This window comes from Puma concolor, chromosome B1, assembly GCF_028749965.1.
Source record: "Puma concolor isolate L17-30 chromosome B1, mPumCon1.1.hap2, whole genome shotgun sequence".
NCBI classification, from domain to species: domain Eukaryota; kingdom Metazoa; phylum Chordata; class Mammalia; order Carnivora; family Felidae; genus Puma; species Puma concolor.
In genome coordinates, this window is record NC_141670.1 from 14,784,584 (window position 1) to 14,809,932 (window position 25,349).

The window sequence follows — 25,349 nt, forward strand, 5'->3', positions numbered from 1 at the left end:
TGGGTGTCCAACTTTGGCTCAGGTCATGATCTCACAGCTCTTGAGTTCGAGCCCCACATCGGGCTTTGTGCTGACAGCTAAGAGCCTGGAGCCTGCTTCAGATTCTGTGTCTCCCTCTCTCTCTGTCCCTCCCCCGCTTGTGCTCTATCAAAAATAAATAAACATTTAAAAAAAAATTTTTTAAATGCTTTTCCCATGGGGTGCCTGGGTGGCTCAGTCAGTTAAGTGTCCGACTTCAGCTCAGGTCATGATCTCACGGTTCGTGGGTTCGAGCCTCCCATCAGGCTGTGTGCCAACAGCTCAGAGACTGGAACCTGCTTCAGATTCTGTGTCTCCCTCTCTCTCTGCCTCTCCCCTGCTCATGCTCTGTCTCTCTCTCTCTCTCTCTTTCAAAAATAAATACACATTTAAAAAAAGAAGAAATGCTTTTCCCTTTCTTCCCCGTAGGTGGCTGTCTAGTTGTCCTAATGCCATCTATTGGAGAAATTATATTTTCTACAGACCTATCATACATTCAGTTCTTCTATGTGTGTAGGTCTATTTCTGGAGTCTGCTTCATGTCACTGACAGGAGCAGATGCCGCCTCCTTACTGATTTATTTCCTGTTGCTTGAAAGATGCTTAACTGGTAGAACTAATCTCACTTTATTACCCTTCTTTTTCAACGTATCTTCTGGCCATTCTTGTACGCTTGGTTTTCCGTAAGGACCTCAAAATAAGTTTGTTTCTTTCTTTAAAAAAGTCCAGTTGCAGTAGCACTGAGATCACCTGAAACTTATAGAATAATTTTAAAAGAATTAATATCTCCATCAATTTTATTGATTGATGGGTTGATTGCAATTGCTCAGCTCAAAAACTTAGAGGGGTCATTTTTGATGCACGTCTGTCTCTCCCACAGCCTTCATCCCATCCAACAGCAAATCTTGGCAGTGGTTCCTTCAATATATACCCAGGAACTGACCACTGCTCACACACTTCCTGCCAGTTCATGCTGTCACCATTTTCCACCCACACTTCTGCCATAGTTTCCGAACCGGTCTCCCTGCCTTCCTTCCATCTCTTTTCAACCCAGAAGCCAGAACAAACCGTTCAAACCTAAGTCAGATCGCCCCACTCCTCTGTTCAAAACTCTCTGTGCAGCGGTGGAATACTACTTACCCACGAAAAAGGAAATCCTGTCATTTGTGACAACATGGATTGACCCGGACGGAGGACGTTCCATGAAGTGGGAGAAGTCAGACAGAGAAAAGCAAGGAGTGTGTGATCTTACTTGGAGGTGGAACCTAAAAGAGCCAACCTCACAGAAACAGAAAGTAGACTGGTGGTTACGGGGGTGGGGGTGGGGATGTGGGGGTGCTGGTCAGAGGGTACAAACTTCCAGCTAGAAGATGAGCAGGTTCCGGGGACCTGATGTCCAGCATGGTGACTATGGTTAACAACACCGTAATTATATACTTGAAAGTTGCTGAGAGCGTAGATCCTGAATGTTCTCACCCCACACACAAAGATAATTATGTGTGCTGGTGGGGGTGTTGACTGGTCGTACTGTGGTTATCATTTTGCACCAGGTTAAGTGTATTAAATCATCATGTTGTACACTTAAAACTTCTGCAATGTTACATGTCAATTATATCTCAATAAAGCTGGGGGGGGGAAGACCCCTCTGGAAGCTTTTTGCCTCACTCAAAGCAAAAAACAAACAAACAAACAAAAAACCAAAAACAAAACCAGACTTGGAGCACAGATCTGCAGGTGAATGAGTTCACCACGTGATTATTTGAGGGAAAGACTCCCAGGCACAGCCAAGAGCCGGAGCAAAGGCCCTAAGGCAGGAACGTGGTGGAGAGTCTTGGAGCTGAGGTTACAACAGCAGCAGACCACGGACCAGGATCTTGTGGGCCAGTTTAAGTCGCAAATTATTGAAAGCAGTTACTTACGTGGGGTGGGAACTGGGGTTGCGGGGGTGCGGCAGGGAAAGTTGACTTTTACATTAAACGCCTTGTGGAACAATTTGACTTCTCGAAATATACGTGTGACATTGATAAAAATAAAAAAAAATTAATAAAGGATTTTAAAACACTGACATACAACAGAAAAATATAGAAACGAAGGGAAAATCATAACAGATGGCATTTGCCAGCACGTGGTGGGAGTTGAGCTTTTCTGTTAGCAGATGGATGGACATTCTTGTAGCCAAACTCCACAATTTCTCAGTCATCATGATTTTAAATAACACCCATCGATTTAAATTTTTATCTTTGAGCAGCCCCTGCAAGGTAAGGAATATTTAGTTGGTGTATTCAGCACTTAGCAAGTGACATGTCAAACCGACAAATTCTCTAGATTTTGTGATCTTCAGAGATACAGAAACAAAGGAGAGAAAGGTTTCAACCGTTTTTAATTTCTTTCACTTTCGTGTTAAAAAAATCATATTCTTGGGTAGAGTTTGAAACAGGTGTGATTTCTTAAAAATGTTTTTAACGTTTATTTTTGAGAGACAGAGACAGAGTGTGAGTGGGGGAGGGGCAGAGAGAGAGAGAGAGAAAGACACAGAATCTGAAGAGGATCCAGGCTCTGAGCCGTCAGCACAGAGCCCGACGCGGGGCTTGAACTCACGGACCGCGAGATCGTGACCTGAGCCAAAGTCAGACACTTAACTGACTGAGCCACCCTGGCGTCCCAAAAATCCCAGGTATGATTTTTAAGGATACAAAACAGATGGTGAAAAGAACGTAGGAGCTGATAAAGTGACACCTGAGGGACTGACATTTCCCAGGGTCCGGGGTCCAAACTTAGTGTGTTCCTTCACAAACAAGGTGGGCAGTTAAGTGACTCAGGACACCCATTGCCCTGTGGAAAAGCCCGGAGTCTCACCTCGCACCCCGGGCAGGAGACATGCAGTGCGGGAGCTCATGGGAGTGCGTGGTCAGACTTTTCCTGCAATTGTACACGTTAAATCTCCTCACCTTTCTGTACTCCAAAAACTGTCATCATATGAGAATTTTCAAGGTTAATTTCTAGCCACTTAATAAGAAAAAAAAATGTTTTCATTTGTGTTTTTTTCCTTGTGAAGTTTCCGTTATATATACATATATGTATTTTTTAATTAAAATATTTTTAATGTTTTATTTATTTTTGAGAGAGAGAGCGAGCGAGCACACAAGTCGGGGAGGGACCGAGAAAGAGAGGCAGAATCTGAAGCAGGTTCTAGATCATAGCACGGGGCTTGAACCCACGAACTGTGGGATCATGACCTGAGCTGAAGTTAGACGCTTAACTGACTGAGCCACCCAGGTGCCCCTATATGTATATATTTTAAACTTTACTTATTTATTTTGAGAGACAGTGGGGGAGGGGCAGAGAGAGAATCCCAGGCAGGCTCTGTGCTGTCAGAACAGAGCCGGACGCGGGACTTGAACTCACCAACTGTGACTTCATGACCTGAGCGGAAATCAAGAGTCAGACGCTTAACTGACTGAGTCCCTGAGGCGCCCCAGAAGTTTCCTTTTATAAATTGCATTCTCCTTAATTAGCAAAAGGACAAAACTAGATACAGAGATTGCTTGTTGCTTAAAATACCAAGAATAGTGTCCCAACAGGCCAAATCTTTGTGGAAGCCACAGAAAATGATAGCTCCAGAAGGCCGCGGAGAGGTACACAAGGTTACTTAGAACTTCTCAAGTGCCAGCAGCAACAACGGGAGACAATGGGTGCTGGGGGTGGTGGGGAGGGGGATGTTTCCCGTCTGTGTTATCACCACCATCAGCCTATTACAACAATTTATTTTATTTAAAAAAATTTTTTTAAATGTTTATTTTTTATTTTTGAGACAGAAAGAGAGAGATGGGGCGCCTGGGTGGCTCAGTCGGTTAAGTATCCGACTTCGGCTCAGGTCAAGATCTCATGGTCCGTGAGTTTGAGCCCCACGTCGGGCTCTGTGTTGACAGCTCGGAGCCTGGAGCCTGCTTCGGATTCTGTGTCTCCCTCTCTCTCTGCCCCTCCCCTACTCACGCTCTGTCTCTGTCTCTCAAAAAATGACTAAACGTTAAAACAAAAAAATTTTAAAAAAGAAAAAAAAAAAAAAAAGAAAGAGAGAGAGAGGCAGAGAGAGAGGGAGACAGAGAATCCCAAGCAGGCTCTGCACTGTCAGCACGGAACTGGATGTGGGGCTCGAACTCACAAACCATGAGATCATGACCTGAGCCAAAACTAAGAGTTGGACACTCAACCGGCTGAGCCACCCAGGCGCCCCTACGACAATTTGTTTTAGAGACTAGATTTAGACGGGAAACCCAGGAAGAAAATGATTATTCCTCTAGAAATGGTGGGAAACTTAGAACTAATTTCCTTATGTTTGGTTATCAGTGAGAAATGAAAGCCGTTATTTACCCCTGATTCAGGCACTCGCTCTTACAGGTGCTCTTCAGCTCCTCATGCAAGTTCTTCAGCTCAAAAGTTGTCATGTCACCATCGCGCTGAGCCAGCTTCACGGACAGTGTGGAATCACTAGGTGGTACATCTGGAAATAACGCCACATTGTGTGTCAGCTAGACTCGAGTTTAAAAAACAAGTATTGAAAAGTTTTCAACAAGATTTCTGAATGAGAAAGAAAGAAAGAAAGAAAGAAAGAAAGAAAGAAAGAAAGAAAGAAAGAAAGAAAGAAAGAAAGAAAAAGAAAGAAAGGAAAGAAAGAAAGAAAAAGAAAGAAAGAAAGAAAGAGAAAGAAAGAAAGAAAAGAAAGAAAAGAAAGAAAGAAAGAAAGAAAGAAAGAAAGAAAGAAAGGAAAAGAAAAGAAGGAAGGAAGGAAGGAAGGAAGGAAGGAAGGAAGGAAGGAAGGAAGGAAGGAAGGAAGGAAGATGGAAGCATTAAGCCTATAAAAGACCGGGCCCTAGAACTCCTGACAGGGCAGCTTCTGGAATGGTCTCAGGGCTGGAGGGACTGGTGTGCACCATAGTAAATGTATTTTTGAATCTGAAACTGATTTTAGGTTTTTAAAAAATTTGCTGACATTATAGGCAAGTCCTGCATACTTCTCCCCCAGGTTGCCGTATGGTTAGCATCTCACTTTATTACCTGCTTACTTAATTATAAATCTTCATATAAAATCTGTCCCATATTTTGTATGCGCTGATCAGTGACTTTCATACTTTTTTTTGCCATGACTCACTTTAAGACATACATTTTACCTGGTACTCACACATATATACCCCAAGCCCAAACAACTGTCACACGCACTCAAATACCCTTGTGTGTGTGTATATATACATATATGTATACACACACACACACACACCACACTGGTATTTTCTGTTGCATTCTCTTTTCTATTCCATTAGGAAAATGGCAGGTAAAGACCCTCAATCAGTTTCTTCAGTAAATGGATTGCAAACTGCAGTTTGAAAAACACCTTAGGTCACAAAATTCCTTACTATTTTGTCACCTAATTGGAAACACTGAAATTTAGAGTTATGGATTACCAAGTAATCCCTACCAGATAATGCCTCTTTTCTGTTTTTACTCTGTGGAATATCTGATGACAAAACAAATCTGTTTTTACACAGCTTGATTTTTAAATTTATTATTATTGTTGTTGTTGTTGTCGTTGTTGTTAATTTTTAAGCAGGCTTCGTGCCCAGCCCAGAGCTTAATGTGGGGCTCGAACTCATGACCCCAAGCTCAAGACCTGAGCGGACATCAAGAGTCAGATGCTTAACTGACTGAGCCACCCAGGCACCCCTAAATTTATTATTTTTAAAGTATCGCTAATAGCCCTCTGGATACCCACTGACCAATTCCTTGTCATAAGGACAAGGTCTTCTGAACCAAGATCCAGGGAGGCACATGTGCGGTGCCAAGCTTCTGGAAAGCTCAAATCACCCAGCTAACCTAAAATGGGGCAGGGGAGGAGGGGCTGTGAAGAAATCATGTGGAGACAGATTCTAATGTTACGATCAAAACGAGACAAAACCCAACAACGCAACTGAGTACCGCTTTCATTCCAAAGGATATTTATACTTCACATTTGCCAAAGCGCACTTTGCAAGCAGTACTAGTCTTCATCTATAACTTTAATTCTGTTTTCACTTTTCGAGAAGCTCTATTTGGCTCTTTTTCAAATCTGTTTGACGAGCCTTAATAGTTTCTTAATCCTGATTTAATTCCTCTTAACATGTAAGAGTGTCTGTCTGATCAATACATCCTCGAAGTCCTCATTCCCTCAAATTCCCTGCTGTCACAACATCCTGTTTCCGGGTACTGTGGCTTTTGGCTATGCCTGTACATTTCAAGCACTCTAGGTGTGCAGCTTCTTTAGAGGTCTCTGGACGGTGGGTTCTTTCAGGGCCAATCTGTGGTCATTTCTACCAGTTGCCCAGAGGCTCTACCCCATTGGTAACACTTTTTCCTTTTATTTCTAATGTTTATTTTTGAAAGAGAGAGACAGAGCGAGCGGGGGAGGGGCAGAGAGACAGGGAAACACAGAATCCGAAGCAGGCCCCAGTTCCCAGCTGTCAGCACAGAGCCCGACGTGGGGCTTGAACCCACAAACCCCAAGATCATGACCTGAACCGAAGTCGGACGCCTAACCAACTGAGGCACCCAGGCACCACTAATTCTGCTTTAAGATTTTATTTTTTTAAGCAATCGCTTCACCCAACATGGGGCTCAAACTCACAACCTCGAGATCAAGAGTCACATGGTCTACTGACTAAGCCAGCTAGGCACCCCAGTTGGTACCACTTCAAAATCCTGGGTTGAGGGATTTTTTTTTAGATTGCTCATACGGGGAAGAAGTTGGGCTGAAATCCAGGTGTGAGGTGACGTGTAAGTCATTAGGAGGGCACATGTTTACATTTCACCCTTCCACCTAGAAAGAACCAAATTTCAAGACAGGAACTTTCCCTCAGGGTCCCCACCTCAGGCATGCTGTGCATACGTGTGTGTGCGTGTGACCCCTTTTACCCTGAGTTGACCCCAGACTTCATGGGTCTTCTGGGCCCCCCGACTCTGTAAAAACCAAAGCTGTTCTTAACCTCAAGCTTCCAATCTTCATTTATTGGACTCTGGGTACTCTCTACCTTCTTGTCAGCTCATTACAAGATGTCTTCTTAACCCAGCACTTTTTTTTTTTTAATTTTTTTTTTTCAACGTTTATTTATTTTTGGGACAGAGAGAGACAGAGCATGAACGGGGGAGGGGCAGAGAGAGAGGGAGACACAGAATCGGAAACAGGCTCCAGGCTCCGAGCCATCAGCCCAGAGCCCGACGCGGGGCTCGAACTCACGGACCACGAGATCGTGACCTGGCTGAAGTCGGACGCTTAACCGACTGCGCCACCCAGGCGCCCCATCCCAGCATTTTAAACAGTATCTGGTAGGAGGGCACATCTTACACCCTAAGTCTGTGCAAATCTGTAAAATCAACAATTCTCTCGCAACTGATTTGAAATAAAACACATAGAAAAATGAGCGTGTAGTTCAGGTTTTATTGCTTATCAATTATGTCATTCCATACAGTTTCAGGTGAACAGACTTTGAGAAAATATACTGGGGTGTCAAACAGGTGATGGCAATACAGATGAGAAAGTTCAAGTGTTTCACAGAAGGTAGTTAGAGGCACCACTGCCACCATCACCCCCCAAATTTGTACAGTTCGTATAAAAAGAGTAAAAATAGTTCATTGGCATTTAACTAGCATTATTCTTTGTCATCTAGGAGCCACAATGTGAGCCTGAACGATGTCACGGTCTTCAGAGCAAAACACAGTTCGTCCCACTGGCGGATATAGCTGTTTCAGTTTCTTTAAAAACAAGCCAACTAATCAACACAACCAAAACCATGCACGCAAGCCCCCCCAAAAGATGGCATGTTCCAGTGGTCTTGCCAGTGGTCTCGAATTTTACTGTTTCCATTACATAACTTCAAGATATGAAATGTGATTCAGCTTTTGAAAATCAGATTACACTCCTTCACCATGATTGCACAGTATTTACTTTGTAATTCAAACGATTGAACAGAGCCTTAATATTAACCCGGGGAAAGCCGGGGATACAACTCAAACTGCTCTTATGCTGAAGACACATCTTTAAAAGTTAATTATTCGTTAAAAACTCAGACCCAAGCTGCACGGGTATAACTTGAGGAACCGACAGTCTACCGTTCCAGACAATACAGCAGCAGTTCTTAGGGTTTTAAAGCCGGGGAGCAAATGCAGTCACTGGAAATCACACACACGCGTACACACACGCACGCACACACGCACACACGCACACACACACACATCAGTAACTTCCTGCTTACGCTATACTAATAGTTTCCCTATTCGGGGTTTTGAAAACAATCAAGCATGAACTATGATACAGCATTTGAAAGACTTCTATGTCTCTTATGATAAAGATGCTCAGGCCGAGAATTCCATGTAGATAGTTGAAGGGAAACAAGACTTGAAATGTGGTTTTAAGACCACTTCAAAGACCTCAGTTAAGTCGCAGATAAATAGGAATTTATTAAAACCATGGTCTCCGACAATACAAAAATTAACTAGTAAGGCATTTTTACTTCCGTCCTGGCATATGCAGCAAAGAGAGACGTTTTAAATGGGAACCAGCACTTCTAGTCAAACGCTTTCGAGTGTATTTGGCAGATTTATTTTTATATTCTCCTATTCCACACACCACTGAGAACTCTCACGGTCAAACTTCAGGACCCAAACCGAGAGAAAAGCGTAAAACAGAGGCTCATCTACTAAAAGGAAGCAGTACACCCTTGAGAAATAAGAAGAAACTACCAAGAACATTATGTGTAACATTCAAATGCTAGTATTTCGATTTCCCTGAAGCCATTTGTGCTTCAGTAACTAAGAGAAAGAAGAGATAAAGACACTGTGAAGACGAGAAGTCTACTGGTAAGGACCATGCTGCAGAAACACCGTGGACTCGGCATTCTGCCCCACCGGGCTGAGAGTTTCCAAGGGGCTGCCGCCTCCTCTAAAAAACATCATAGCCACTAGAATAAGATCATATCAATTCACCTTGATTACTTATTTCCCATTTTGTCCATTTACGAAGCTCAACCATCTTTATAAGGTATACGAAACGGTAACATTTCACCTTTTATTAAGGCAAGTTTGTGAAAATAATTTCATACAACCAGATCTCTTCACGAACTTTCAGGTGAAAACATTTCTTCACGTAAGAAACATACAAAAAAAAAAATTTCTGTTTTTATAAAAAGCCACCTCAATACCAGAAAAGAGTAACGAAGGATTTTGAACCCGAACCCAGTTTACTTTTTAAAGGACGCTCTTCCTTGGTCTCCAATTCCAAGCACTATTCATCATCTTTAGAGCCAGTTTTGCTTAACTATAAAAAAAGATAAAGGACATAGTCAACAAGGTGAAGCTATCATGTTATCTGATAGTTCATTACTTCCACTCAACATCAGAAATAAGTATTTATAGTTGATAGAACAACACGCAACAAGAGTCACGTAACTGACACCATCTACAGCTTTCACCATATTTAACTAGTTTTCATCTTAAGGCTCAGCTACTTTAAACAGGATTCATTAAAAATATAACCTCGGGGCGCCTGGGTGGCGCAGTCGGTTAAGCGTCCGACTTCGGCCAGGTCACGATCTCGCGGTCCGTGAGTTCGAGCCCCGTGTCGGGCTCCGGGCTGATGGCTCGGAGCCTGGAGCCTGTTTCCGATTCTGTGTCTCCCTCTCTCTCTGCCCCTCCCCCGTTCATGCTCTGTCTCTCTCTGTCCCAAAAATAAATAAACGTTGAAAAAAAAAAAAACAAAAACCTCAAATAGATCAAGGGCGGGGAGGGGGGGAATCCCTCAAAGTTTTCCAAGAAATAAATTGGAACCAAAACAGGTGCCATTTATAAAATGAATGATATTCTCCTATTTTTGTTTTCTATCACAAATAATAAACTTTAAAAATTTTTAAAACTGTGGCAAAAAAAAAAAACCCACATAAATTAAGTACAGTTTTAAAAAAGTGATACAAATCTTTTTTTTTTTTTTAAATTTTTTTTTTTTCAACGTTTATTTATTTTTGGGACAGAGAGAGACAGAGCATGAACGGGGTAGGGGCAGAGAGAGAGGGAGACACAGAATCAGAAACAGGCTCCAGGCTCTGAGCCATCAGCCCAGAGCCTGACGCGGGGCTCGAACTCACGGACCGCGAGATCGTGACCTGGCTGAAGTCGGACGCTTAACCGACTGCGCCACCCAGGCGCCCCAAAAGTGATACAAATCTTAAATTGCAAGTCTTTTCTGTAACAATCCAAGGAAGTTAGCAAGACACGAGGTGTGGGGGGAGGGGGGATGTCCCCAAAGACTGACACACACACAACTCTGACCAGAATAAAGACCCAGCCACCAAGAAATCCCCACTGAACTCAAAGCCCGAGGCCCCCAGAGAATGTGAGAGGCTGTGAAAGGCAGAAACTGCTAAGAGTAGCAGTTCTCAAACATTCTGGCCCCAGCTCCTCTTTCCACTTTGAGGATCTTAAAAAGCTTGTTTTTAATGTAGGTTATACCTACTGCATTTGAAATTAAAACTGAGAAATCTAATTCATATAAAAAATAACAACACATTGCATGATAACTGAATAACATTTCTTAAACGAAAAACTGCATTTTCTAAAACAAACTAATAAAACTTAATGTGAAGAATAGTGTTGTATTACATTTTTGTACATTTCTTTATCATTGAACTCAACAGAAGACAGCTGGGTTTTTGCAAATCTGCTTCTACTGTACGGCAGGTATCATGGAAAATGGCTAACAAGAACACGGTACAAGTATTAAGGACAAACTGACTTCATGTAAAAATGCACACACACACACACACACACACACACACACACACACACACACACACACTTAGATTCTACACCTACTCACTACCTTAGAAAATTCTGGAAAACACAAGACTCTAAAATCGCACATTCTATTAGTGCTCTAACAGAAGAGTATTAGTGATGGCACCATCACACTTCCCGCAGCCTCCGGTAAATACCACCGTCCACTTGTGAGAGAATGCGGAAAAAGGACGAACAACACTTTAATGTTATGATATAAATAGTTTTGACCTTGCAGACCCCCAGAGAGCCTCTATGACCTCTAAGGGTCCAAAGACCACACTGAGAAACAACTATTCTCCAACACTTGGGCTAATGGCTTCTGAGTCCAAACCATGCCTCGGTGGGAACCTCCCTCTTAAGATGACTGGATTATTTAAATCTTCATTTCTTTTATGTTTCTTGAAATTCTAATTTATATTAATGAGGACTCTGAAAAACAAACAAAAAACGACATTTCCGGAGCTAGGGAAGGAGGGGTACTATCCCCCCCTCTGGGACAATTTTGGATTAATCGGACAATTTTGTCTTCCCAGTTTCCAGGGAGATCTGCTGCCTGAAAAGAGGCACTTCTGTTCTGAGTTAGGAGACAGCTCGTTCTCAGGCATGAAGCATTCTGCAGAGGGAAACGACCGAGCTGGTGAGGTACCTACAAGCACACCTGGGACAGCACGCAGTACCCAGCAGGCATCGGTGGAGGGGCCTGGGCAAGTGAGAGGATGCTGGAGAAGCTGCTCCCATACAGGTGTCTTGTGTACGGTCAGTCTCTTGCCCCGGAAGGGGACAAGACATACCGCTTCTTTATTACAATGGCAGCTCATGGTTCCCTACTCCCAGGGACTATTTTTGTACTAGATTCTAGAAGCACAAAGCTTCTTTTCAACAGTTTCTATAGAAAAGGTATCCCACGGCCCAGAGGACTGACTTTCACATAAACTTTAAGAATATACTGCTTATACATTACGTGTATTTGCAGGTGGTCACTAAAATCCTAACCTTTAACTACTCTTGAATCACAGCAATTACTTCTCACAGCAGCAGTGGCACTAATTGTCATGCGAAACTCATTTAAGGAAGTCCTACAGAGAGAATTAACTTACTGTGCTAAGTATCACTTTATTTGAAACTACGAATAACTCAAGAAAAACAATGGAGAGAAGTTGGCAAAAAACTTCAAGGTGAAAAGTGAATGATTTTAAACAAGAAAAACAGAAAATTCTTGTTGACAATGATGGGAAACCCCATCTAGGGTTTGCTCTAAACAAACAAACAAACAACAACAGACAAACCCTCCAAAACCCAAAAAACTCATTTCTATTAAGAAATCAAAGCATTCCTTTCTATGACTTGTTTCTTCAGCTTCCATACACGCTCCTGCTAGTTCAGAGTCACAGTGAGGCACATTCATTATTCAGAGGTAGTTACGTAAAGTCATACTTTAGCGTACTCATAACTGAGTTCTTCACATTTTCCGTTATTTAAAAAAAGAAAATCTAAAACTGAAGGTGTAGGAAAGAAAAGAATGCGAAGGATATTTCAAAAATACTTACATGCTGAAGTAAAAAAGGAAACAGCCATCCCAGTAAAATTCAAAGGTGGAGGGGGGAAAGAATGGAAGATGTGAGTTTCATCATTTGACAGCATAATCGTAACAACTGTCTGAAGCTTAGATTATACGCGTTACGTACCTTCACCACGTCAACCCAGTTCCATCCTCGGGGAAGCTGTCCTTTGTGATCTAGAAGAGAAAATAGGGACTTTACTTCCAAGACCAAGCAGTAATTTTTAAATTAATTACCATTTGAATAAATCAGCGTTTGCATACTTATCCCATGCAACAAATTAAAATTTAAATCACATATTATGAAGTGAGAAAGCTAGTGTATCATCACCGGGAACTGGAAGCACGGCTCTGCCGGGGATACTGGCAAAGCAATTCGATGTACTCCCTTTTCACATTTACCCCATTTCATTCAAGACAAAACCTGATACTAAGGGGGAAAAAATATGGAGGTGAGTTGGAAAAGCCAGAAAGAGGAGCTAATCAATTTATTAGTTTCATGCACTTGCACAATTTTATTTGCTTTCTATAAGGTCACTGCTTATTTAAAGTAAGGAGTTGTGTTACTTTGCTGCTTCGGGTGTGTTTCACACTAGGGAGCTAGGCTCAAGACAAGAGACCTTGTAAACAAACGTCCAGCCCCAAGACTAAGAGGAGGCCCGGGCAACTTCTTTATTAATTTTTGTGGTCTGAGAAAATATGACTTATTTCATCTAACATTGTTTAATCTGACAGGCCTTTAATCTATTGGGAGCACTTGAAAACAAGCTCAAACTTTATGTAAGAATTTATAGTTTACAAAGTGATTTCGTTCTCGTGACAGAATATTTAAACTTGAAGAATAGTTTAATAAATACGATATAAAAGTGTTTTAATTTAACATGGCTTGATTTCCTGTATGGTCGATATATCTATATACATCTCATTTTACGGAATCTTCAAAATCTGCATTCAAAACCAGTACATTAATTTTATTTATTTTTTTATTTTTTTATTTTTTTAAAATTTTTTTAACGTTTATTTATGTTTGAGACAGAGAGAGACAAAGCATGAACGGGGGAGGGTCAGAGAGAGGGAGACACAGAATCTGAAACAGGCTCCAGGCTCTGAGCTGTCAGCACAGAGCCCGACGCGGGGCTCGAACTCACGGACCGCGAGATCATGACCTGAGCCGAAGTCGGCCGCCCAACCGACTGAGCCACCCAGGCGCCCCATCAAAACCAGTACATTAATTTTACACAGGGAAGTAGACACTAACCTCACGATTCTTATAGGACAGAGGCAATATTAGTGGAGCTCAACTTTAGATGCTAATACTTCTTTCCTCCTTCATGTCAGTAAGCATCTTATCCCACTGTTTACTGGTTATACGGGGCATGGGGGCAGGGCACCAATGTGGGTAACTAAAACTTACCCACAGCGCCATGACTGTCCTATTCAAGTTTTATTTAGAATCCAGGTCCCAAACTCCTATGCCATAACTATAGAAAGATAATCCCGGGGCGCCTGGGTGGCGCAGTCGGTTGAGCGTCCGACTTCAGCCAGGTCATGATCTCGCAGTCCGGGAGTTCGAGCCCCGCGTCAGGCTCTGGGCTGATGGCTCAGAGCCTGGAGCCTGTTTCTGATTCTGTGTCTCCCTCTCTCTCTGCCCCTCCCCCGTTCATGCTCTGTCTCTCTCTCTGTCCCAAAAATAAATAAACGTTGGAAAAAAAAAAAAAAGAAAGATAATCCCTTTTAGGTGGACGTCACCAAAAAGATGGAGATAGGGAACTATTAATGAAAGGGAATGATCATAGGTCATTATGTATGAAAACAACAGGTGATGAACCAACAGAAATGCTACAGCTTAAAAAAGAGATTAACTAAAATTCTAGAGAACAGATTACAACAGCTAACAATCCACTGCTTCGGTTGTTCATGCTTTAATTCTGCTCTGACATTAGGTATAATGGATTCCCTGATTTTTTATTTCACAAACCATTCCAACTTCAAAAATGTATCTTGAGGGCCAGCACAGGGTCGTGATCTTTTCATTCTGTCATGCAGGATGTTAAACAGAGCATCAACAACCAAAAAACTGCCATCACTTTGTAAAAGAAAGGGCATTATTTTAAACTTCCTCACCAAAGTACAAGGGTCAGTTCCTCTCAATGAAGGCCGACTTGTAACCTTATATCAATAACACACACACACACACACACACACACACACACACACACACACGTACAGACATATGTACACATGGACACACTTGTATATATGTATACAAATGTTTATATGCACCCACGGTAATGTCCTCATTGTTCTGGACCAGAAAAAAGTTTACGGACTGATACCAATTTGCAACCTTTCAGGTTAAATAAAGAGATCAAACATTATTGATGGTATGAGCTAGAATTTAGAACTCTCTTCTAAAGGTGCATACAAAATGACTTTGCTTTAGTAAAAACAGGAATTCTGTTCTTAAATCTTACTGTAGCTGTAAAAAATGATTGAGTACAGACAAAAGCATTAAACCATTTATTTGTGCAAAGACTGAATGGTATACCAAACTTCATTTCAAACGAAAGCTAGAGTTCAAAATAATTTGAGTGATACACGTGTCTCCCATAGAGATAAGCAAATAGGAAAATCCCAACATGCGGAGAAGGGTACGAGTTGGACCCACTTTGCTATGCTATTCTGCTGTTTCTCAGTCTCAAGACTCATTTGTGGTTATTTTGCCGCTCAGTTACCTTCTCCTCACGTGGTGATGTCTGGTGGTGAATTAGTGGTAAATATTTTCAATATATATCCGTGACCCAAGACGGTGTCTGATCCAAATGTTCCAAGAATGAAGAGACGAGACTTTCTCTTCTAAACCTAGATATACTGATTAAACACTCATATCATATTAAAAAGCAACCTATTTATCTGTGTTATTAAAAAAACAAAAACAAACACAAACCTGTTTTATCTGCCAGCTTACGTTTCTGAGCTTTTGAAAGTTGTTCTTTTTTGTCTTTTTTCTTACTTGATGGGGCTGTATTAGGAGTTTCAACGGAGATGATACTGCTTATGGGTATCTAGAAAAAAAAAATAATTCCTATACCAATGCCTTAAAACTTATTGAATTACACTAAATATGGCCACATCCACAAGTGAGTTGACAATTTTTAGATTTATGAAGTAAAAGAACCCTGTATTATAATATTCATTTATTAGGGCAGGTGTCATTAGCACATTGATATCACTCTTCCAAAAGTTCACACAGAAGGGCTTACATAAGATTAGCTCAATTATTATAACCAGGTCCCTGAGAAAGAAGATCTGACACCAGTATCACATTGAAGCTCTAAAGTACTAAGGTAACTTCACAATTCAATTGATTTGCTTTATTTGGAAATTTAAATAGGTCTTTAGGAAAATCGCATGTGCCTACCTAGAAAATCCTGATTCTCTGAAGAAATGAAGAAAAAGATTTCAATTTGGATTCATGCAGTCAGAGTGTGATCCACACAATTTAAAATGCTTCCTAGTTGCCAAGCATTGCTGTAAATGATGTACGTATAGTACTCATCTGATCCTTACTGCAATCTTACGAGGTAGATGCCGTTATAATCCCCACTTTTACAAATGAATAAATCGAGCCTAGTGAGGTTAACACATCTGCCTCCTTCCTCCCACCGAGAGAAGTCACATCACACAGCAAGCGGTGCAGGGAGGGTTTTCCGGGCCATGTGGTCTGGCCTGCAGGCCATGAGCTTTGCTGCCCTGCCCGATGGCCTCTCTAGCTGCCCTCCGTGTTTGTTCTTCCGTGTTCTGTTACGTATGTGGAAGCCAGAATTGCTCAAGTAGAAGACACGCAGCCTTTGTTGTCAAACAGCTTACAGTTTGGTTCACCAAACTCGACGGACTCCGACCGCTGAAATTCTTTAAGCACATGACTTGGTGCAAAGGGATCTAATATGTAGATGCCTAAGGTCATGAAAGATGATTATTTCCTAAAATACTCTTAATGAAGTCTCTTTAAGCTTGCACCAACTTCAAGTGAACTGTGGCAAGACTATCTACAACTAAATTTGCCTCATGAAGAAAGTAATTTCACATGTATCTTAGTGCTACATAAGAATCCTCTATAAGCTTTATGAAAACATTAAATAAATTAAAAAAAAATACATGGTTCAACAATGTCTCTCTTTTTTTTTTATAACATTCCTTTTTTTTTAAGTTTATTTAGTTTTGCGAGAGACAGAGCAAGAGAGAGAGAATGCAGGAGGGGCAGAGGGAGAAGGAGACATAATCTCAAGCACACTCTACACTCTCAGGGTAGAGACTGATGTGGGGCTCGAACTCACAAACCGCAAGACCATGACCTGCGCCAAAGTCAAGAGTCAGACGATTAACCAACTGAGCCACCCGGGTGCCCCAACAGTATCTGTTTGGGCAGGCACATGAAGTATTCTAGTCTTATATGAAGGGTAAGATCTAGGGGATACAATTTCATTTTTGAAGTTAAATAAATACCAAGAAATCTGAAATTCATTATTATTTAACTCAGGTGTAACTCATTTTAAATCTAACACAAAATCGGGGCGCCTGGGTAGCTCAGTCGGTTGGTTAAGCGGCTGACTTTGGCACCGGTCATGATCTCGCCGTTTGTGAGTTCGAGTCCCGTGTCGGGCCCCGTGCCGATAGCTCAGAGCCTGGAGCCTGCTTTAGGTTCTGTGTCTCCCTCTCTCTCTCTGCCCCCCCCAGCTCGCACTGTGTCTCTGTCTCAGAAATAGATAAAACGTTAAAAAAAATCTAACACAAAATTTCCTTCCAATTAAAAAAAAACAGTAACCGGTAAAGATTAATTAGTAGCAGAGTGAAACCAAAACAACAACAACAAAACCTGACCCAAACTAATCACAAGCTCACCGTAGAATTAATGGGGTGGTGATTCTCCATGAACTGCTCTTTATTGTCCTTGGCATATTCAAACAACGTGTAGGTCATGGCGGTCCCGAGATGAATTTCCACTGCTTCCTGTAACTTGGCTAATATGCTCTGCTTTACAGCTGATGATCTACAACGCACAAGAAATACACTGCTGAGAAAAAAGTAAGGGGGAGTGTTACAAAAAAACAATGAGAACAAAACACTACTCACATGGTGTTGTTAAAAAAAGCGTTCATAGATATAATTGGAGGTGTTTGGGGATATGTTTCTGTCCAGGAAATCTCTATTAAGAAGGCTTTGGGATCGCCATTTTCACCTATCTGAAGAAAAGGGAAATCTTAGGCTTGTAAAAAGTGATACAAAGACAGAATATTTACTATGACTTTTTAAATGATGAATTATTGCCAGTGCTCACGATCAGGTCAGAAATGTAGTATTTTGAAAAGTTCAGGAGTACGGGCTAAGACTGGAGGAGTTGAGGGCCGTATGAATAGTCTGACTTTTGATGTTCACAGCCTGTCTCTCCAGACAGCCCTTCAGCTTTTCCCAGTACCGAGACTGTCTCACATACTTTTTGTCTCATCAAAACTTTTTGAAGGCAGACATCAACTGTGGGGGACAGGAAGGGAATGGACAAAGATAATAAACCAACCTGAAACCCTTCATCTTTGTCTGAAGTTTTCTAATTGCCAAATCATAAGAGGCATCAAGAACAAGTGAATTGCTACACATTGGCCCAATTCCAAGAGACCAGAAAATGAAATGTAAAACTTAGAGAAAAAAGGCAAAGAGATAAGGTTTAGGAATGCCTTAGGCTGGATGAGAACTTTCAAGATCTACTCTCTTACCAACCTTCAAATATATAATACGATACTATGAACTAGAGTCACCATGCTGAATGTTACATTTCCCTTACTTACTTTTTTCTAACTGGAAGTCTGTAACTTTTGACCCCCTTCACCTGAATAAAGATGTCTTTTTTATTTCTTTTGCTCGCCCCTACTTTTCACTTGGAAAAATGTTAATCTCGCAGAGAAACTAGAATAAGACGACGAGCACTCCTTGACATGTACCTTATTCACCAAATACCTCTGCTTCCATCCATTTCCCTTTCTTCCTTCCCACTACAGAACCAACCCCTGGCCCCAGGCGGGTGGCTTGTTTTCCTTTGTTTTTTGTTGAACTCTTTGAAAGTAAGACATGGTAAAACGTCCTGAAATATTTATTGGGTAGAGTATCCTAAAAACAAGGACATTTTCCTTTATAACCACACTACCATTATCACACCCAAGAAATTCAACATTGATACAGAAATATCATCTAATTCGTAATCCATCTAAAAAGTTCCCCAATCATATCTAAAGTGTCTTTAATGAACCACCTCCTCAACCCGTAAATCTGTAATCCATTAAGGATCATGGATTACATTTGGCTGCCAAATTTCAAATCCTGCTTTAATTTAGAACAGTACCCAGCCACCCTGTCTGCCTTTTAAATATCTTTCATGACAAAAATAACCAAGGGCAGTGTTCTTATATAATGTTCCCAGATCAGGACTGATGTTTCCTCTATTCCAAGTCCGATTAAATATTTTGGTAAGGATACTGTGCAGGTGCTGTGGTATATTCCCATAGCATCACATAAGGAGGCACATAAGATCTTCTGGAATCGTCACTGGTGATACTAAGCTTGATCACTTGGTTAAGGTGATATTCTCCAAATCTCTTCACTGTAAAGGTATCTTTTCCATTTTGTAATTAAGAAGTAATCTGTGGGGTGACACTACAAAACCATGTGAATATATTGTCTCGCAACATCTTCTCACCCAAAGGTTTTAGCATCCATTAATGATCCTTGCCTGAAACCATCATTGTGCTGGCAGCAGCAAAATGGTGATTTTTAAAAATTAATTATTTATTTGAGAAAGAGAGCGAGTGCACATGTGCACAAGTGGGGGAGAGGGGCAGAGGGAGAGACAGAGAGAATCCCAAGCAGGCTCCATGTTCAGCACAGAGCCCCACACACGGCTCGATCCCACGACCCTGGGATCATGACTTGAGCTGAAATCAAGAGTTGGACACTCAACCAACTAAGCCACCTAGGTGCCCCAAAATGGTGATTTTCTAATACAACTATGGAATAACTCACAAATCAGCATCTCCTTGTGCAAAGCTATGCTAATTTCCACTGTAATACTTTTAGTATATACGTTGGGGGTTTTTTAATATTTATTTTTAGACAATAGCAACAGATTAAAAAAATTTCATCCCAAATTGTTATTTGATTTACCTTTACTCTCTCTGACCACTACATTTTTATTCCCCTCATCCTCAATCACAAGACACAGCAATATAAGGTGAGGCTTAGAAATTATGTCTAACTTAGGGCTCTGTTGATATTCACCTATGTAAGTTGATTACATACTTGGTTTATGCTTGTGTTTCAAATGCAGAGATGATAAAAAAGTGATGAAAATTACTTGCTTTATGCACTGAGTCCTTTTTCAAGGTGCATGTAAACAATGTGCCACATGCCTTCTGCAGCGCTAGGTATGGAAGATGCAAAGATAGAGACAAGACCACGCCTGTCTTCAAGGGGGGGGGCAGATGTTTAGGTAATTCACCAAACTGCATCATGATTAAACGTTTAAGGGGATGGAACAAAGTATGAAGACACGGGGGATGGTCAGTTCGGCTTTAAAGTCAACGGCTAGGAGACATGGCCCAAATACATCACAGAGGAGCCCGAGATAGGGATTAAAGAAGAAGGCTGGATGAGGGATGTGAGGTGAGGGGAAGAGCAAATGATGTGTCCATGGGCACGGTATTAAAAATGCAGGAGGAGCACCTGGGTGGCTCAGTCGGTTAAGCGTCTGACTTCAGCTCAGGTCACGATCTCATGGTTCAAGAGTTCCAGTCCCGCGTTGGGCTGTGTGCTGACAGCTCAGAGCCTGGAGCTTGCTTCGGATTCTGTGTGTGTGTCTCTCTCTGCCCCTCCCTCGCTCGCACTCTGTTGCTCTCTCTCTTTCTCAAGAATAAATAAACATTAAAAAAAATTTTTTTTTAACGCAGAGAAATGTTCCACAAGCTACTATGGCTAATGGACAGTGGTGGCTGGGAAAATCTGGAGAGGCAGTGTGGGGCAAACAGAAGGGACTTGAGTGTCAAGCTAAGGCATTTAATCCTTATTCTATAGGCAGGAGAAACCTTTTTAAAAGAAGGGCTGGGGTAACTAATTACATGTCTCAGGGAGCTGACTAGTAGTCTGAGAAAGGACGAGTGGAGGGGTGCTGAGGGAAGCTGAGGACACAACCAGAAGGGAAGAACTGCTCAGCAGGCTACTAAACCCGTCTGCACAGGAACTGAGTGAGGGGTCTGACTATAACCCGGCCAGGACTGTGCCCTTGTCCTCCGACTGTCACAACAGACAAGGTTTCTAAACCTCACTTTTTATTCCCTTTAAATCCATCCTGGGGGCGCCTGGGTGGCGCAGTCGGTTAAGCGTCCGACTTCAGCCAGGTCACGATCTCGCGGTCCGGGAGTTCGAGCCCCGCGTCGGGCTCTGGGCTGACGGCTCGGAGCCTGGAGCCTGCTTCCAATTCTGTGTCTCCCTCTCTCTCTGCCCCTCCCCCGTTCATGCTCTGTCTCTGTCTGTCCCATAAATAAATAAAAACGTTGAAAAAAAAAAAAAAATCCATCCTGTAGGACACACGCACGTTCTACTACATTCCGTACACTGCTTGACAAGTAGCTGCTGTTGTTAATACGGATATTTAGGAAAGGATGGGGCAATTCTCAGTCTCCCATTTGCTAAGGGGAGAGTGGCAGTTATTGGGGAAGTCTGGGCAGGCAGGCGGATTCAAATTGAAGGTCTAGGACTTAACTCCAATGTGAACCTTGGCTATTCAAAGTCTTTCGTCTTCGTATCCCTGGAGTGGCCTAAGAATTACTGAGCTTGAAAGGGAATCAAGAGGAGTGGAGCAGAGGGGAGAATATCTAAAGAAAGTAATTATAGATAATCTATTTCCTGTGATGTCTAGAATTATGTATTTATTGTCTTAACTTACTTTAGATGATGATGTAAATAACTGTAAATCTTTTACAAAAAAACTTTCTCATATTACTACCATTTATAATCATCTGGATAAGTGGTTTTTACGTTATTTATTTACAAAATAAGATACTGGTACTGTTTCATGTTGAAAACAGTTATAAGCAAACTCCCTTTTAGAGAAAAATTGACATAACACATAATGTAAAAAATATTCACACATATTGATTATATGGAATTAGGAAAATATCAACTTTTCTTGACTAGATCATAAGGTAGTAAAAATAATTCTAGATTTGGATTAGAGACCTGGATTTTAAATCTAGTATTTATCAGGATCAGCTTGGAAAGCTTAGGAAGCTATGACTGAGAAAAATTATCTTTAAGATTAGAAGGCAAAATTATATAATTTCCAAGGTTTCTTCCATTTCTAACATTTGATGATTCTGTCACAATAAAAACAAATTTATCTTGATTTTTAAAAGTTTCTGAATTGAGGGCGCCTGGTTCGCACAGTTGGTTAAGCCTCCAACTCTTGATTCTGGCTCAGGTCATGACCTCAGATTCGTGGGTTCGAGCCCCTTGTGGGGCTCTGCGCTGACAGCATGGAGCTTGCTTGGGATTCTCTCTCTCTCTCTCTCTCTCTCTCTCTGCCCTCTCCCACTCATTCTCTCTCTCTCTCTCTCAAAATAAATAAACTTGAAAAAATAAAAAAAAATTAAAAATTCAGAAAAAGTTTCTGAATTGTTTTTAAAAGTTACAAATAACTGATGTCACGGTGTGAAGCTTTCATTCAAATGCTTTGGAAAACCCAAAGATGTAATAAATTTAAACCACTAAATTCAAAATACAAAATCATTTAAAAAAAAAAAACACAGCATTTTTAGCAACCTTCAATCTTTTATAAAAAAAAATTTTTTTTTTAATGTTTATTTATTTTTGAGAGACAAAGAGACAGAGTGTGAGCAGGGGAGGGGCAGAGAGAGAGGGAGACACAGAATCCGAAACAGGCTCCGGGCTCTGAGCTGCCAGCAGAGAGCCCGACGTGGGGCTGGAACTCACGAACTGCAAGATCATGACCTGAGCTGAAGTGGGAAGCTTAACTGACTGAGACACCCAGGTGCCCTTAGCTTCATCCTTTTCTGGGACAGTCGCAAGGGCTCCTGTCTGTGCTGCGTCTTACCCTGTACTGGAATGAAACTGGACTCAATTCCCGGAAGCTTTCGTCTCCTTCATAAATAGAACGTAATGCTTCCAGTTCCATCTGAAAAAAAATGAATCAAGTGAGTTCTGCTTAGTGGTATAAATGGATTAGTTTCCATTCAAGACCACTCCACTGTGTAAAACTTAGCTACCTTTTACCGCCTTCCATGTTTATAACATTTGTATACAAGGTATATAGTCCATGTGCAACATAGTAACACAATATTAATACTAATAGTTACTTTAATCCTTCCCCCAGAATACCAAACTTGAAAAAACATTAATGGACAACAGAAAGAACTTAAAAAAAAAAAAAAAAAAAAAGATGGTTAGAAACAGGTTGACAAGGATCTACCCAAGACGCAAAAGGGACTGCAAGAGAAAATGTCACTAATAATCCTTGCCTGGAAATATTTCTGAGAGCACTGTGGGCTGACGGATGAGGACTCCATCACACTTGTGATGACTGATGAACGCCCGAGAAGAGAAGCAAGGAAAGACATCACTTGGGTATGTATTTTACTTTTCAAAAAGATGCGTGTCATGAATTCTACAGACTAAGATAGACAAAATTTGAGAACAGATTATTAAAGAAACGGTTCGTGGGGTCCCAGGGGAATAAAGAGTAGAAGTCCCTGAGCATTGGCAAGCGGACGAACAGCAAGATAAACGGAAGCACCCTTTCCTAGAGAGGGTGACTTGGCTGGCACATCAGGAAAAGGCCCACATGAGTTTCGGCAAGGCACCTCTTGCTACCTTCACAGGAAAACAAATAACAGGAGTTCAAACTGGATTCAAGAGCAACTGAGATTAGATCAGAAACAACAACCTTATTTCAGATCTAGTACTCCTCCTCCTGCCCTTAATCCTTTCACATATTTTAACTAAGGAGTAGGACGGGAACAAAAATTGAAGGCAGGCTTAGCAAGTTTACGAATGACAATTTGATGGGATAGTGAATCGCGCTGGTAGCAGAAGAATTCAGAACACCCTTGCAAAACCATCTAACCACATGAAATTTTACAGGGTGGGAGGAAGAATTTATCTCAGATACCTAAACAAACGAACAGAGGATGAAAAGCTAATTGCTCTGTACACGGCACTTAAAGGGTTGTAGTTGACAGGAACTACCCGTAGAAAACAGGACACAAATAAACATAATCTGTGCACAGACACGATTCCAGGAGAGTGAAAGAACAAAAAGAATGGACATATGGAGAAAAGCTAAAAGGAACCACTGCGTATGAGGACAGGACATCGGAAAAACTGGGCAGAAAACTGTCTTCAAAGATGTGGAAGTCAGTCATGTGGAAGAAGCATGGAATTCTATTATTAAAATAGAGATCTCTGGGCTCCCCAGGAATTCCAGGTCCGTAAATTCCAGGCAAAGTACAGGCTTCCGTTTGTCTAACAACCACCCCAAAGGTTCTAAGCCTTGCTCCCTGGGCCAGACTTGGAGAAACGTTACATTTTATGCTCCATGGTTCACAGTACCAACTTTTTCATGCCTCCGCTTAGAAACTCACCAGGCAAGAACGGTTTCGAAGGGATTCACATATCAATTAGCTTGTTGGACATTGGGGTCCTTTACAGGTAACTTCCAGTCCAGAAAGACTACCACATCTATCATGGAAAGTGCCACCTTTCAAGAAATATATTCTAAATGAAGAGTGAATTGCGTACCTGGGAGACTCGGATTCCAGTCCTGAGTCTACCCACAAGCTCACTGCGCAGCCCTGGGGCGTTCACTTTGCCCCCGCCAACTCTTTTCCATCTGTACACACGACACCGCTAGAGAAGGTTCCCCTAGAGATGACCTGTGTTACTCCCTGATCATATGATTCAACGTCAACGTGGCATTTCACGAGAGAATATCTGAGCACAAACCCTACGATTCAGGTGGCACGTGTGTGCTCAAAATAGACTTCGTTTCCACTGGACAACCACCAGATGGATAAATGATGCCACCAAACAATAAGGCCAGAAACCAGTGTCATTGTCTTCCTCCACCAGAAATTTAACTAACTCAGGGAAGCCTCTCCCTACCGGCCAATAGACTTGAAAGTTTAAAAGTGATCAGATTCCAAACAATGTAACTCAGTACACAAGCGCTACAACAAGAACCTTGAGGACTGAAGGTGAGCCGACAGCACTGGCTCGCCAACCAAGGACACTCATCCTTGTTATTAAGGAGGCGTGGGGCCACCGGGGCCACCCCCCCCCCCCCCCGGGCTTGCAAAACTGAGATGGGGTGGGGGGAGCGGAGGCAGAAGCTAACCCTTCCCCTTCCCGCGCGCCTGCACCCCCCCAACCCCCCCACCAGGACACCGGTCAACTTGGGGCACCCCAGCCAGGCTCTGTGCGCTGCAGAGGGGCGAAGGCACGTGCGGGGGCGCTCGTCCCGGAACCGGGTCGCAGCCGGGCCTCGCGAGGTCAGTCACCCTCCCTCGGAGCCGAGGCACCGCGCCAGCGCGGGGGAAAGGGGAACCCGGCCAGGGGGACTCACCTCCTGGTCCTCGTTGGCGCTCATCGCGCCGGTCACGGGACGCCTCCCGGGAGGACGTGCGCGACGACCAGAAAGCGAGAGCAGCGGCTCCCAGCCCCGGGCGTCCTCCCGCTTCCGCGCCCTGGGCTGCGGGAGGCACGCCCCTCGCACTGCGGACGAGAGTCACGCGCGCCCCCGGCCTTCGGGCAGCGTGAAGCAGCCTGGTGGGGGGGGGGGGGGGGTCCTGTGGGCGGGGAGC

The 25,349-nt window shown here is 42.4% G+C and overlaps 1 protein-coding gene across 2 annotated transcripts; it reads right to left on the reverse strand.

The window, feature by feature from the left end:
* Nucleotides 1-4,470: 4,470 nt before the first annotated feature.
* Nucleotides 4,471-25,310, reverse strand: RWDD4 (RWD domain containing 4). Of its 2 annotated transcripts, none has more exons than XM_086703170.1 (7): nt 25,112-25,310; nt 22,586-22,666; nt 17,563-17,672; nt 17,332-17,479; nt 15,377-15,494; nt 12,557-12,606; nt 4,471-4,518 (listed from the first exon to the last, which is right to left on the reverse strand). In XM_086703170.1, the coding sequence occupies exons 1-7, from the start codon at nt 25,133-25,135 to the stop codon at nt 4,486-4,488; spliced, it is 564 nt and encodes a 187-aa protein (XP_086559296.1). In that variant the 5' UTR covers nt 25,136-25,310; the 3' UTR covers nt 4,471-4,485. The 2 variants fall into 2 exon arrangements, with proteins under 2 accessions (XP_086559296.1, XP_086559295.1); XM_086703169.1 differs by lacking the exon at nt 4,471-4,518 and adding an exon at nt 7,463-9,357.
* Nucleotides 25,311-25,349: the final 39 nt, after the last annotated feature.

Bases quoted from the DNA above. Each gene is read 5' to 3' on its own strand.
- RWDD4 (XM_086703170.1), bottom strand. From the start codon at position 25,135: ATGAGCGCCAACGAGGACCAGGAG. The intron at 17,673-22,585 runs GTAAGACGCAGC...CCTTTTCTTCAG, and splicing joins CAGTTTCATTCCAGTACAGG to ATAGGTGAAAATGGCGATCC. The intron at 4,519-12,556 runs GTACGTAACGCG...CGTTATTTCCAG, and splicing joins ACTGGGTTGACGTGGTGAAG to ATGTACCACCTAGTGATTCC.